A 12,072-nucleotide genomic window follows, 5' to 3' on the forward strand; every position below is an offset into this window, starting at 1 on the left:
GAAAATCATTCCCCAAAAGATGTGATCCTGACAAATGGTTCCTTCCAGAACGCAGTTAAACCAAGTAAATAATTAAAAGGATGAAATAATGATTTTTACATTAAGGTAACATGTTAATCACAAACCTAAAAAAATGGAATTATCTCGTTTTATTTAAAAAATCGAATATATTTTCACTGCCATCAAGCACACACTGAAATACTTAATGCGACCAAATACACCGCAGTACTGCAGTACTACTTCCTCTAGCTACTAGCTAGTACCAGCTAGTACTTTTCCATGTACTGACAAAGATTTGCATCCAGTCTCACTGCGATCTCAGCAACGAAATTGAATACACAGGTGGGTATAACGTTAGCTGTAATATGATGTGTTAAAATCTGTAATGTGTTGCTTGAAATTGGCTAATTTGTCCAATATTGGGAAATGCCAAAAAACAGCTCACGTCCTATAAAGGACCTGATATGGCGTCCACAGAGATGAGTCTCTTTGTGGCTAACGTTATTGCAGCGCATACAGCATCATCAATGTAGTAATAACCTATTTAAATATAATCCCAATGTGAAGATAATGGTCTTAAAAGTTGATGGAAAAAAGTAATGTACAGTTTCAATATTTATATTTTATTTATTCAAATACACAATTATAGTGCTCCAGACCTGAAGAAAATATTTTTTGTGTATTTAGTCAAATGTACTTATTTTCTGTGCCTGTGTTATATATTTCATCAGGGCGTTTGCCCACCTGTGTAATGGCACCAAAGCGGGCAGCAACAACAACACACTCTGTCAGTGTCCACACAGGCTCTTCTGTCAAAATGATGAAGATTGGCATGGATCATTCTCTGGAGGACTTTGGTGAGGTAATAGAGGAGAAGTACAGAATACCAGATGATGGATATTCACCCATAGAGGTGAGAGAGGTTATTTAATTGATGATCAGTTACTAACAATTACTGCAGATTACCACCACTGGTTACAATCTAATTAAATTTGTTTCAAGGAATACTTTACCCCTTACTTTTTCACCCTGCCGTATCAGTAAGGATTATGGCCCATGTACAATATCCTGTATGGTTGATGTGCTGTAGTAACTGTACTGTATTTTACACCGTGTCGTACTTTGTTTCTCTCTCAGGGTGAACCAATCACCTTCGAGGAAGAAGACGATCAAAGTGCTGAAACGAGAACCGACACCATAACTCTCCTGATGAAAATCGATCAGCTCCAAGCAGAACTGAAATATGAGCGCAGATGCAGGCAGATGGCTGAGAGGGAACTGAAACAGATGAAAGGTATGTTGTAAAACTACACTAATTGTTCATTGAATCGTATTTAATGGGTATTCAAAGTTACCCAAATAGACAATTTTTTGGCGTCAACCTTAAACTTTTTTAGTGTTAACTTTTAAAAAGACTTCTTATCATGAAAGATACTCTAATTATTTTAAACACCACTGTCAATGTACTCCGTTATCTTGCAATGATGTACTGAAAAAGGGTAAGCTAATCAGTTAGGGTGATTGCTGACTATCTATCTTTATAACATGGCTTGACTGAATAATCGATTTTCATTGGTCAAATGGGCGTTGCTGATTATTTTCTGATACTTTGTCAGAGATGAACGACCTGCCAATGTTCTCAGTTTTCTTGTAAATATAAATTGGAAAAGGTTGATCATTTAGGGGGATTGCTCATTTATACACAGTGTATAAAACATTAGGAACACCTTCTCTTTTCATGATGCAGACTGACCTTTGAACGGGGTATGGTAGTAGGGACCAGATGCATCGATTTTAAGTGTGTCAAGAACTGCAACGCTGCTGGGTTTTTCACACTCAACAGTTTCCCTTGTGTATCAAGAATGGTCCACCTCCCAAAGGACATCCAGCCAACTTGACACAACTGTGGGAAGCATTGGAATCAACATGGGCCAGCATCCCTGTGGAATGCTTTCAACACCTTGTGGAGTCCATGCCCATAAAAATTGAGGCTGTTCTGAGACAAAAGGGGGTGAAACTCAATATTAGGAAGGTTTTCCTAATGTTTTGTACACTGAGTGTATAATACTCTCTTGTAATACTTTGTCAGAGATGAATGACCTGATGACCCAGATGAGACACACTGCCCATGACCTGAGGACTGTTCTGGACCATGCCCGGGGGCAGCAGGGGAATGATGTGAATGATGTTGTGAACGATGCTGTCACCCCAGAGAGCTGTGAGGGGCAGAGCATCTCTTATGCGGACGTGCCAGTTCAGATGTCACAGGTGGTGTCACAGGAGGTAGAGGTGAGGTCACCACCCCCATCAGGCCATTCTACAATGTAGTTGCTGCTACTGTCACATTCAACTTGTCCTCTCAAGAAAACTATGTATATAGCCTCATGTTTGCCTGGGTTCAGACAGACGACCTGAGATATGGCATTAGGACTACTTTAGCCAGGTTAAACCAGACCAAATGCTCCACCTACAGCTGAAAAATGGTAAGTGCATCATGCAGTCTAATTTAACAAGGCTAGGAGTACTTCTGATGAAAGGAGATACACAATATCCAAACATTGCTGGCTATAAAATACAGCAATTCAATTAAAGTATCTCTCTAAAATAAAACTAGGTATGTCTTTGACAAATCAACTTTGCAATGTTCTCTGACAATGGACACTTCAGTTCTGTCTTTAACTTTAGCAGGACGCTAACTATATCCACCTCCCCGGGGGTCTGAGAGTGCAGAGGAATCTGTACAAGGGGATCTCAGAGATCATGGACTTCAAGAAGTACATCTCAGCCATGCTGATGGTGCTGTTTGACAGGGAGACGCTGGGCACACACAGTCTGCAGGGCAGGAGGTGTAACATCGCCAAAGAGGAAACCCAGAAACCTCAACTTCCCCCTGACATCATGAGAGGCCTTCTAGGTACTGTACTTTGTCTATTTCTTATTGCTGTCTATTTTATTCAACCTTAATTGAACCAGGTTGTCTCATTGAGGTCGGAGGACCTCTTTCCCGAGGAAAGTCATTCCAGCAAACTAAAATTGGTTTTGTGAAAGTTCCCGGAACATTTGTTAGTTCGCTGCAAATCTTCACATAAACACAAAAAAATGTCCTGTCATGTTGATGATTAGAACATATTTAATCTGTTCTTTAAAGGTTACAAGAATGTTTCATTAGGTTGTGAAAACAGTATGGTGAAAACATTGTGGGGACGTCACAAAATATATGTTCCCAAAACACATAAACTATCCAGTTGTGTGGATGATTCTACAATGTTTCTTTTAGGGTGCAAAAAACATTCCCCTGATGTTACAACAATGTTTCCAGAACATATTTAGTCTGTTCTTTGAAGATTCCTAGAATGTTTCTTTAGGTTGTGGGGCTATGACGAGAGAGAGTTTCCCAAAACACTAAAACTGTCCAGTTGTGCTGATATTCATAGAATGCTTTAGTTAGGTTAAAGTCTTGCCATAGATTTTCAAGCTGATTTAAGTCAAAACTTTAACTAGGCCACTCAGGAACATTCAATGTGGTTTAGGTAAGCAACTCCAGTGTATATTTGGCCTTGTGTTTTAGGTTATTATCCTTCTGAAACGTTAATCTGTCTCCCAGTGCCTGTTGGAAAGCAGACTGAACTAGGTTTTCCTCTAGGATTGTGTTTTGCTCTATTCCATTTATGTTTATACTAAAAAAAACTCAACCACTACCATGCTTGAAAATATGAAGAGTGATATTCAGTGTTGTGTTGGATTTGCCTGAAACATAACACTTCGTATACATGAAATAAAGTTAATTTCTTTGGCACATTTTTTGCAGTTTTACTTTAATGCCTTATTGCAAACAGGATACATGTTTATAATATTTTTATTATGTACAGACTTCCTTCTGTTCACTCTGTCATTTAGGTTTTATTGTGGAATAACTACAATGTTGTTGATCCATCCGCAGTTTCCCCCATCACAGCCATTACACACTGTGACTGTTTTAAAGTCACCATTGGCCTCATGGTGAAACCTCTGAGCAGTTTCCTTCCTCTCCGGCAACTGAGTTAGGAAAGACACCTGTATCTTTGTAGTGACTGCGTGTATTGATACACCATCCAAAGTGTAATCAATAACTTCACCATGCACAAAGGGATATTCAGTGTCTGCTTTTCTTTCTTTTTTACCCATCTATCAATAGGTAACCTTCTTTGCGAGGCGTTGGAAAACCTCCCAGGTCTTTGTGGTTGATTCTGTTTTTGAAATTCACTGCTTGACTGAGGGACCTTACAGATAATTGTATGTGTGTGGTACAGAGATGAAGTAGTCATTCAAAAATAATATTGAGTCCATGCAACTTATTATGTGGCTTGTTAAGTACAGTTTTACTCCTGAATGTATTTACTCAAGACATTTACGTTTTTTATTTTTTATCAATTAGTTAAAAAAAATAAGTTTTTATTTTGTTTTGACATTATGGGGTATTGTGTGTAAGCCAGTGACAAAATCTCCATTTCATCAATTTTAAATTCAAGCTGTAACAGAACAAAATGTGGAAAAAGTTTGTGAAGGAACTGTATTATGTGACTTGTTAACCAAAACTTAACAGGGGTTGAATACTTATTGACTAATGACATTTCAGCTTTTCATTTTTTATTAATTTGTAAAAATGTCTAAAAACACAATTACACTTTCATATTATGGTGTATTGTATGTGGGACAGTGACACAGATCTGAATCTGAAGGCGCTGTATGTTTTTTATTTCTAATGATAAAATATATCAATAATACATTTAATACGTTTAAATTATATTTTTTCTAGATCACGTGAGGATAAAGTTTGGTGTGGATTACAGTGCGATTCGAGCTGCCGTCAGAACAAAGTTAAATAATGAAGACAAACTGTTGAAGAAGAGACTTGGGATCCGTTAAATCTCCATTCAAAAAAATAAAAATAACCAAATATCAGGTTATAATCACACAATTGTTTACATTGCAATTACTGTATGCTGTCCTGTAAGTGCAATGTTTTATTCCACCAACAGATGTCAGTGTTTAGACAGTTTAGTTGGTTGACGTTACTTTTGATCAGAAGGATATTGACTTTGTTTGTTTGTATGATTTAAGAGTACTGTAGACTACACATATTATAGATTACATCTGTGATAGATTGACTCACATAGTAGCCTTAACAACACATTATTCTATAATGATTGTGCCTGTTAAATAAATGTCTTTCTGATTCCCACAACATCCAATCTGGTTTCACTAATGCTATTAAATTACACTTTTTATATATATAAAAAACATGTTAAACCCCTAACTGTGTGTGTCTGTACTCTTAGCTCCCAGGGCAGTCCTGGAGGGACAGGAGGAGGACAGAGAATGTGTGTGTGTGTGTGTGTGTGTGTGTGTGTGTGTGTGTGTGTGTGTGTGTGTGTGTGTGTGTGTGTGTGTGTGTGTGTGTGTGTGTGTGTGTGTGTGTGTGTGTGTGTGTGTGTGTGTGTGTGTGTGTGTGTATGTTGAGGAATCACAGCCATAAACTGACTGAGAGATGGGAGAAACAGAGTGTGGGCGGGACAATGAGGGTGGGTGTGGTTTCACAAAAGCATCCTCACCAATGATCCTCTGTTGATGTGCTTCTAACGGTGACCTATGGCTAGCCCCTCCCCAGCCAGTTGTTCTATCTGAGGACCCTAGTCGACATCTATCAGTCTATCACTACTCTCCTCTGACACCTTCACTGGTCCTACCCAGAAGTCCTTCCCACAGGACATCCATCCATCAGGGATACTTATCAACCCAAGGACCAAGACTGCCAGGAACCAGGGTATTAGAAGGAGCAGCCAGCCTTAGTGAGTTGTCCCTGGGGTCAACTCGAGAGGTTGATGGGTACTAAGAAAAGTCTGTAGGGTTAGGAACAGGTGCACCTGTTTTACTGTCTGTTGGAGCCGACCCAGACACCAGAGCCTCACAGCTGGCCTGGGGACATACTGTAATAGAGTTCCACTTGGACAGAAAACACCAGCACCTTCTGAGGTAGTTGTACCCTTTTAACTCAAATGAAGTGAAAGTGTGACAGGAGGATTTTATATACACACAATTCATGTCAGGTGAGTAGTGATTTAATGATTTCAAATTTGATTTGATTGAAATTATTTCAATCAAAAAGGTTTATTGTGGTTTAAAGTAATTTATTACCTAAATGTTTTGCCTGGTATACACTGAAATAAATACTATAGCTACTTACTGTGTAATTAGATATTATATATATGAAAACTCTTAGCCTACATGTTGAAATAAGCTCAGGTAGTCTATTATTCAGCTGGAGCTCAGTGTGTTGGGTTTAATCAATACAGTAAACGGTCTAGAAGAGTTGCTGATGTGAACTACAATTTTCCTGCTGTGGTACATACAGAGAATGTCTCATATATAGAGGTGTGATTTATTTGTGGCAGATGTTTTCATTTCAATCAAATGATACTAGATCACTTGTTCAAGTACATAGACTTGTGAAGACTTGTGAATACCCTCTCGCACTTCTGTAACTGACAGTCATTTTCAATTGTCCGAGTTTAGACATTTTAAGAAAATCATAATGTTTACTAGTGAAGTAGATTTCTAAATAAAATCTTTTTTAATAAGTAATTTTCCTAAGAATGTAGTGATATTCAACCAAATGCTATTGCATGGCTGAAAACGGCCAGTTCAGAAACCTAAAGGAGAAGCCATATTCTGTATGCAGGAGTAATACTAGGACAGGATGAAAACGGGGACAACCTTACATAACGCACACGAGACTGTACTGTACATGCACTGACTATTCCTTCCTGTGCTGTGGGGCAGTAGGTAGCGGTTAGAGCGTTGGACTGAATCCCCGAGCTGACAAGGTACAAATCTGTCGTTCTGCTCCTGAACAAAACTTCCTGAACAAGGCAGTTAACCCAATGTTCCTAGGCTGTCATTGAAAATAAGAATTTGTTCTTAACTGACTTGCCTAGTTAACATGGCATGCCAATCTGTTGTCCGGACACCAGAGCAGATTTCAGGGGCAGAGAGCATCAGTAGAGAAGCACTGGTCTAGTATGGTAGTCTGGAAGACATGGGAATAAGACAGAACAGCATGCATTAGTCATAGGTTCTGGGAAATGGATGATGCTCCTAGCACAGCAGTGATTCAGGTGACTGTGTGTGTGATCATGGCATAATATGTGAGCTGTGTGGATGGAGATAAAGTTTCTTTGAAGTCACACACCTGATGTAACTCTATGCCTGACATTTAAGTTTAGAGGTACAGGAAATCCACTACCTCCAAAGTTACGAACACACAGACATCCACAGGCTCTGAGAAACATTTTGAACAGGAGCATGGGAAATATCAATGTGACTGGGCCTATGTTGTGCATTCATGTTACCAAAAGACAGTGTTCATTGAACTATATTGTTTTTGATGTAGTCTGGGTAGAAGAGCAGTGGCTTTGTGTGTGTCGCTGGGATCAGGAAATCAAGTCTGTCCTGGTAAGAGATTGCATGGCCCTACACAGGCAGGTTGACACAGGGCACATACTTAAAAAATAGATATATTTCACCTTTGTTTAACCAGGTAGGCCAGTTGAGAACAAGTTCTCATTTACAACTGCAACCTGGCCAAGATAAAGCAAAGCAGTGCAACAAAAAACAACAACACAGAGTTACACATAAACAAATGCATAGTCAATAACACAATAGAAAATCTATAGACAGTGTTCAAATGGAGTAAGGAGGTAAGGCAATAAATAGGCCATAGTAGCGAAGTAATTACCATTTAGCAATTAACACTGGAGTGATAGATGTGCAGATGATGATGTGCAAGTAGAAATACTGGTGTAAAAAATAGTTTAAAAAAAGTAAATTAAAACAATATGGGGATGAGGTAGGTAGTTGGATGGGCTATTTACAGATGGGCTGTGTGCAGCTGCAGTGATCGGTAAGCTGTTCATACTAATCAACAGGGTCAGTCCCCTGCAGCTGCATTGCTAAAACAAGCAAGCTCATTATCTCTCATTTCAAAAGGTTAGGGAAGGATGGAGGAGAAAAGAGAGAGAGTGAGAGGGTGTCCTCTCCTCCATGAATTATTCCTATTGATCAGGTCCCTGTCCTCCTCTCCTCGTACATAAAGAGAGAGAGGGGGAGGGGAGGGAGATGGAGAGAGAGCATCCGTTTTAAAAATAAATATTCTGATATAATATTCTAAATGTTATAGATGTCCTTTTCCATAGCTTTTGGGTAGATGGTAGACAGACACCTGTGCCAATCAACTGTGTTGAAACTAATAGTCAGTAACAACATAGTTGGGTTTATTATGGATACTTGTGAACACAAGGAATAATGTACAGTGTACAAAATGAAAACAGAACATATTCCTAAATAACAGAAAAATGTCACTTCCATTGTGGATTTGACATGCAATTGTTGTTATTATCCCTTGACAGTATTAAGTGGGACATTGCAATCATTAAAACAGAACAGGGTTTAACTAAGCTTATGCATGCAAACATGAAATAACTTTGAGCTACTGTTGGCTGGCTTTTGCAGTGGTAAACTTTGATATCAGTGGTTGTGTTGGTTTCACCAATGTGTCTTTGAAGATGTAATGGCCTACAAAACTTGGTCTATGATGATTTACTGTGAATACAAAACTATCCCCAAAAACACTCCCAATTCATTGATGTAGTCGTCTTTTTTCTTCCAACAGGGAAAAGTAGTATCTGTTTGACTCCTGAGCAGAATGAATCACCTGGCCCACCACAGTGAAAGATGGGGTCTAGGCCTAATGGAACGCTCATGATGTCTCTTCTGAAACTCTCATTGTGAACTATGGAACACTCTGGTTCACCTCTGACCCCCAACCTCAGTGATACTACAGCCAATGACAGCCTGCGGTGGGGGCTGGTGTCGCCCTTCGCCTCGGCCCCTAGCAAACAGCTGGGCACCTTGCCCAACGCCCAGACCCGCTTCAAGGACCTGTCAGGGATATTGTTCATGGTGACCTTGAACGCGGTGGCCCTTCTGGCTAACACAGCCGTGCTGGTGGTGGTGGTCAAGGCCCCGCACCTCAGGTACTTGGTACTTTTTTATTTCATTTATTTTTTACCAGTTAATAACACAATTCAACCACAATGCATAATCAACACGGATAATCCAAAAAGTTGAACAATTTATTTCTGTTGTGGTCCTCATTTTGGCCAGCAGGCAGGTTAAACATACACCAGATTATAATCAAACAGATCCATGATAAGAACTATGATTTTCTAATGCACTGATTTTATATGCACAATTCCCTTGTTTCTATTGCTTATACTCTTGAATTAGAGTTGAATTTATGAAATATTTTAGGTACTGTATCTCATGTATTCTACTTGTTTCACCAGACATCAGTAAATTAAATTTGTTGTAGTGAAGGTATCATGTGTATATTGTTTCCTCTCTGGGGATTAATACAGTTAATTCCATACAATTCAGGAAGTTTGTCTTTGTGTGCCACCTGTGTGCGGTGGACCTGCTATGTGCCGTACTGCTCATGCCCCTGGGCATTGTGTCCAATTCGCCGTACTTCGCCAGTGTGGTGTTCACAGTACTGGAGTGCCAGGTATACGTCTTCCTCAACGTGTTCCTCATCGCAGGTACAGTACAAGGGACAGACAGAATTTAGGGATGCATCCAAAATGAAACCCTATTCTGTATATAGTGCACTACTTTTGACCAGAGCTTTAGTCAAAAGTAGTGCTCTAGGCCTATACAGTGGAAAGGGTGCCATTTTGGACACATGGCCTTTAATCAATCAATGGGTTTACTGTTATGTTCTTATATTCATCTCTTTTTCATAGTCTCTTCTGTTTCTTTTTATCACTTTCCATTGATTTTTGTACTGTGTGTAGCCATTAATAAAGTTTGATATGAATTACAGCCTCCATCTTCACCATCACGGCCATCAGCGTGGAGCGTTACTACTACATTGTCCACCCCATGCGCTATGAGGTGAAGATGACCCTGAAGCTGGCCACAGTCGTCATGGTCCTGATCTGGGTGGCCTCAGGCCTGCTGGGGCTGGCCACTGTGTTCGGCTGGCCCAGCGACAGCAGCCTGAGCTCCATCAGTGCCGCCCACTGCTCCCTGCACTGGAGCCACAGCAGCCACCGCCTGGCCTTCTCTGTCCTCTTCACAGTGGCCTGTTTCTGCCTGCCTGCTGCGGTCATCTTCGCTGTGTACAGTAACGTCTATAAAGTGGCCCGCATGGCAGCTCGACAGCATGGACCGTTACCATCCTGGACGGCCAGTCATCCTAAACACCGCTCTGACTCCATCAACAGCCAGACCACAATCATCACCACCCGCAGTGCCCCGAGGAGGCTGCACCACCACAGGCCCTTCGGTGGGTGCAAGGCCGCCCTCACCCTGGTGGTCATTGTGGGCCAGTTCCTGCTCTGCTGGCTGCCTTACTTCTCCTTCCACCTGCACCTGACTATCAACAACCAGCCCAAGATCCCCGCCGACCTAGAGAAGGCCGTCACCTGGCTGGCGTACTCCTCCTTCACCGCCAACCCTTTCTTTTACGGGCTGCTGAACCGCCAGATCAGGGAGGAGCTGTGTAAACTGCGGCGCTGCTACTCTGTCCGGCCCGTCGAGCTGGCCATATCCAGCAGCCACGAGGGCTCGGCACATGAGAACTTCCTGCAGTTCCTCCAGAGAACCAGCTGTACGGTGGAGACCAGAGCCAGCTTTACCTGCACATCCAGCCCCAGGAACACCCTGGACCAAACTGGGCAGCAGACGGCTGGCTTCAGGATACCTGGGCAGATACCTGAGGATTTCAGTTAAAATGCCCCTGATATACTAACCTGGTCCCCACTTATATACTGTCACTGTACTGACACTGGTACCTGTCTGCTGTTATTGGCAGAAGAGTTCAGATAAAACTGTTAAGCCTGGACAAGACTGGGCAGATTGCTGGGTTGAAGATACCATGGCAGATGCCTAATGAGTTCAGTAACAATACTCGTAGATACTGTACGCATGTCATGCCACTGGCATCTACTGTAGTTGACTGCTGTAACAGTGTGGCAACAGTACTACCAGCTACACACTGCCCTTGGTTTAAAACACACATAGACAGCACTTGGAAAGGACAACAAATATAGTGTTTTTCTTTTGATATTTATAGTTTGTTAATTAGATTGAGTTTATTCTGCATCCAGAGGTGAGTCCAGAATCCAGCATATAACTGAAGTGCATTATGTGCTGGAAAAATACTAGTTTCTCAATTATGAATTGTTATTTCTAGCTAAAACTACCACTAATAGAGAGACTAATTCAGCTACCTACCACCAACCATTCCAATCACCTATATTTGTACATATTCTACTACCACTTCTACTACACAACCACCAGTACACATTTTGAGTTGAAAGACAATACAACTTATATTTCCTCTGTATCAAATATTCACTGTCTATTTATTATTAATTCCAATGTTCAATGCAGGGAGCATTCAATATTTTAAGTGTAACAGTTGAGTTATTTCTTTTACACAAAATCAAACTTGATACCTTTACTATTTGGTTCTCAATTGAGGTTTAATTGCAATATTCTTAACTATGTACAGTATGTTTCTTACAAAGCAATGCGTTATTATCCGTTATCATAAATGAAAGCACATTGCATTCAATAGGATACCTTTTTACAGGTGATGGCAGAGACTACACTCTCCAAGGGGACTTCTTTCTATATGGGCAAGTTGATTTAGCTTTAACTGTACAAATAAACTTCTGAAAGATCTGATTGCAAGAAATTACGCTTATGCTGTTCTAAAAATAATGTCCTCTTCACTGCACATTTATGAAAAGCTGAAGACTTCACCCTATAACTCCCACACAGCACCGAGAGAGATTAAGGGATAATGTGGGATAGAGATAGACATGGGTGATCAACGCAAAAGAACATTCTGAGCTACATTTTCAAAAGCCTATCGTGTCCCCTTTATGCACGGCCCAGATTCGAACGAAAATGGGAATCTGCGAACAAATAGATAAACAAATAGATAAATAAACAGATGAGTTGAAT

General features: G+C 40.6%; 2 protein-coding genes across 4 annotated transcripts; both read left to right on the plus strand.

Moving 5' to 3' along the window:
• The first annotated feature begins 52 nt into the window (after nt 1-52).
• Nucleotides 53-5,296, plus strand: LOC124019129. 3 transcript variants are annotated; one of them, XM_046334522.1, is made up of 6 exons: nt 53-342; nt 732-862; nt 1,138-1,294; nt 2,090-2,289; nt 2,686-2,914; nt 4,796-5,296. In XM_046334522.1, the coding sequence occupies exons 2-6, from the start codon at nt 752-754 to the stop codon at nt 4,903-4,905; spliced, it is 807 nt and encodes a 268-aa protein (XP_046190478.1). In that variant the 5' UTR covers nt 53-342; nt 732-751; the 3' UTR covers nt 4,906-5,296. The 3 variants fall into 3 exon arrangements, with proteins under 3 accessions (XP_046190478.1, XP_046190465.1, XP_046190472.1); XM_046334509.1 differs by having other exon boundaries at nt 57-342; nt 732-913; XM_046334516.1 differs by having other exon boundaries at nt 57-342; nt 732-913; nt 2,689-2,914.
• Nucleotides 5,297-5,733: 437 nt separating this feature from the next.
• On the plus strand, nt 5,734-11,774 carry LOC124019149 (probable G-protein coupled receptor). Its single transcript, XM_046334532.1, has 4 exons — nt 5,734-6,086; nt 8,708-9,071; nt 9,475-9,635; nt 9,920-11,774. Exons 2-4 carry the CDS (start codon nt 8,830-8,832, stop codon nt 10,828-10,830), a joined length of 1,314 nt encoding a protein of 437 aa, XP_046190488.1. The 5' UTR covers nt 5,734-6,086; nt 8,708-8,829; the 3' UTR covers nt 10,831-11,774.
• Nucleotides 11,775-12,072: the final 298 nt, after the last annotated feature.

This window comes from Oncorhynchus gorbuscha, linkage group LG03 (genome assembly GCF_021184085.1).
Source record: "Oncorhynchus gorbuscha isolate QuinsamMale2020 ecotype Even-year linkage group LG03, OgorEven_v1.0, whole genome shotgun sequence".
Lineage (NCBI taxonomy): Eukaryota > Metazoa > Chordata > Actinopteri > Salmoniformes > Salmonidae > Oncorhynchus > Oncorhynchus gorbuscha.

Bases quoted from the DNA above. Each gene is read 5' to 3' on its own strand.
- LOC124019129 (XM_046334509.1), top strand. From the start codon at position 752: ATGGCACCAAAGCGGGCAGCAACAACAACACACTCTGTCAGTGTCCAC. The intron at 914-1,137 runs GTGAGAGAGGTT...TTTCTCTCTCAG, and splicing joins ATGGATATTCACCCATAGAG to GGTGAACCAATCACCTTCGA. The intron at 2,915-4,795 runs GTACTGTACTTT...TATTTTTTCTAG, and splicing joins CATCATGAGAGGCCTTCTAG to ATCACGTGAGGATAAAGTTT.
- LOC124019149 (XM_046334532.1), top strand. From the start codon at position 8,830: ATGGAACACTCTGGTTCACCTCTGACCCCCAACCTCAGTGATACTACA. The intron at 9,072-9,474 runs GTACTTGGTACT...CATACAATTCAG, and splicing joins GTCAAGGCCCCGCACCTCAG to GAAGTTTGTCTTTGTGTGCC. The intron at 9,636-9,919 runs GTACAGTACAAG...TATGAATTACAG, and splicing joins CAACGTGTTCCTCATCGCAG to CCTCCATCTTCACCATCACG.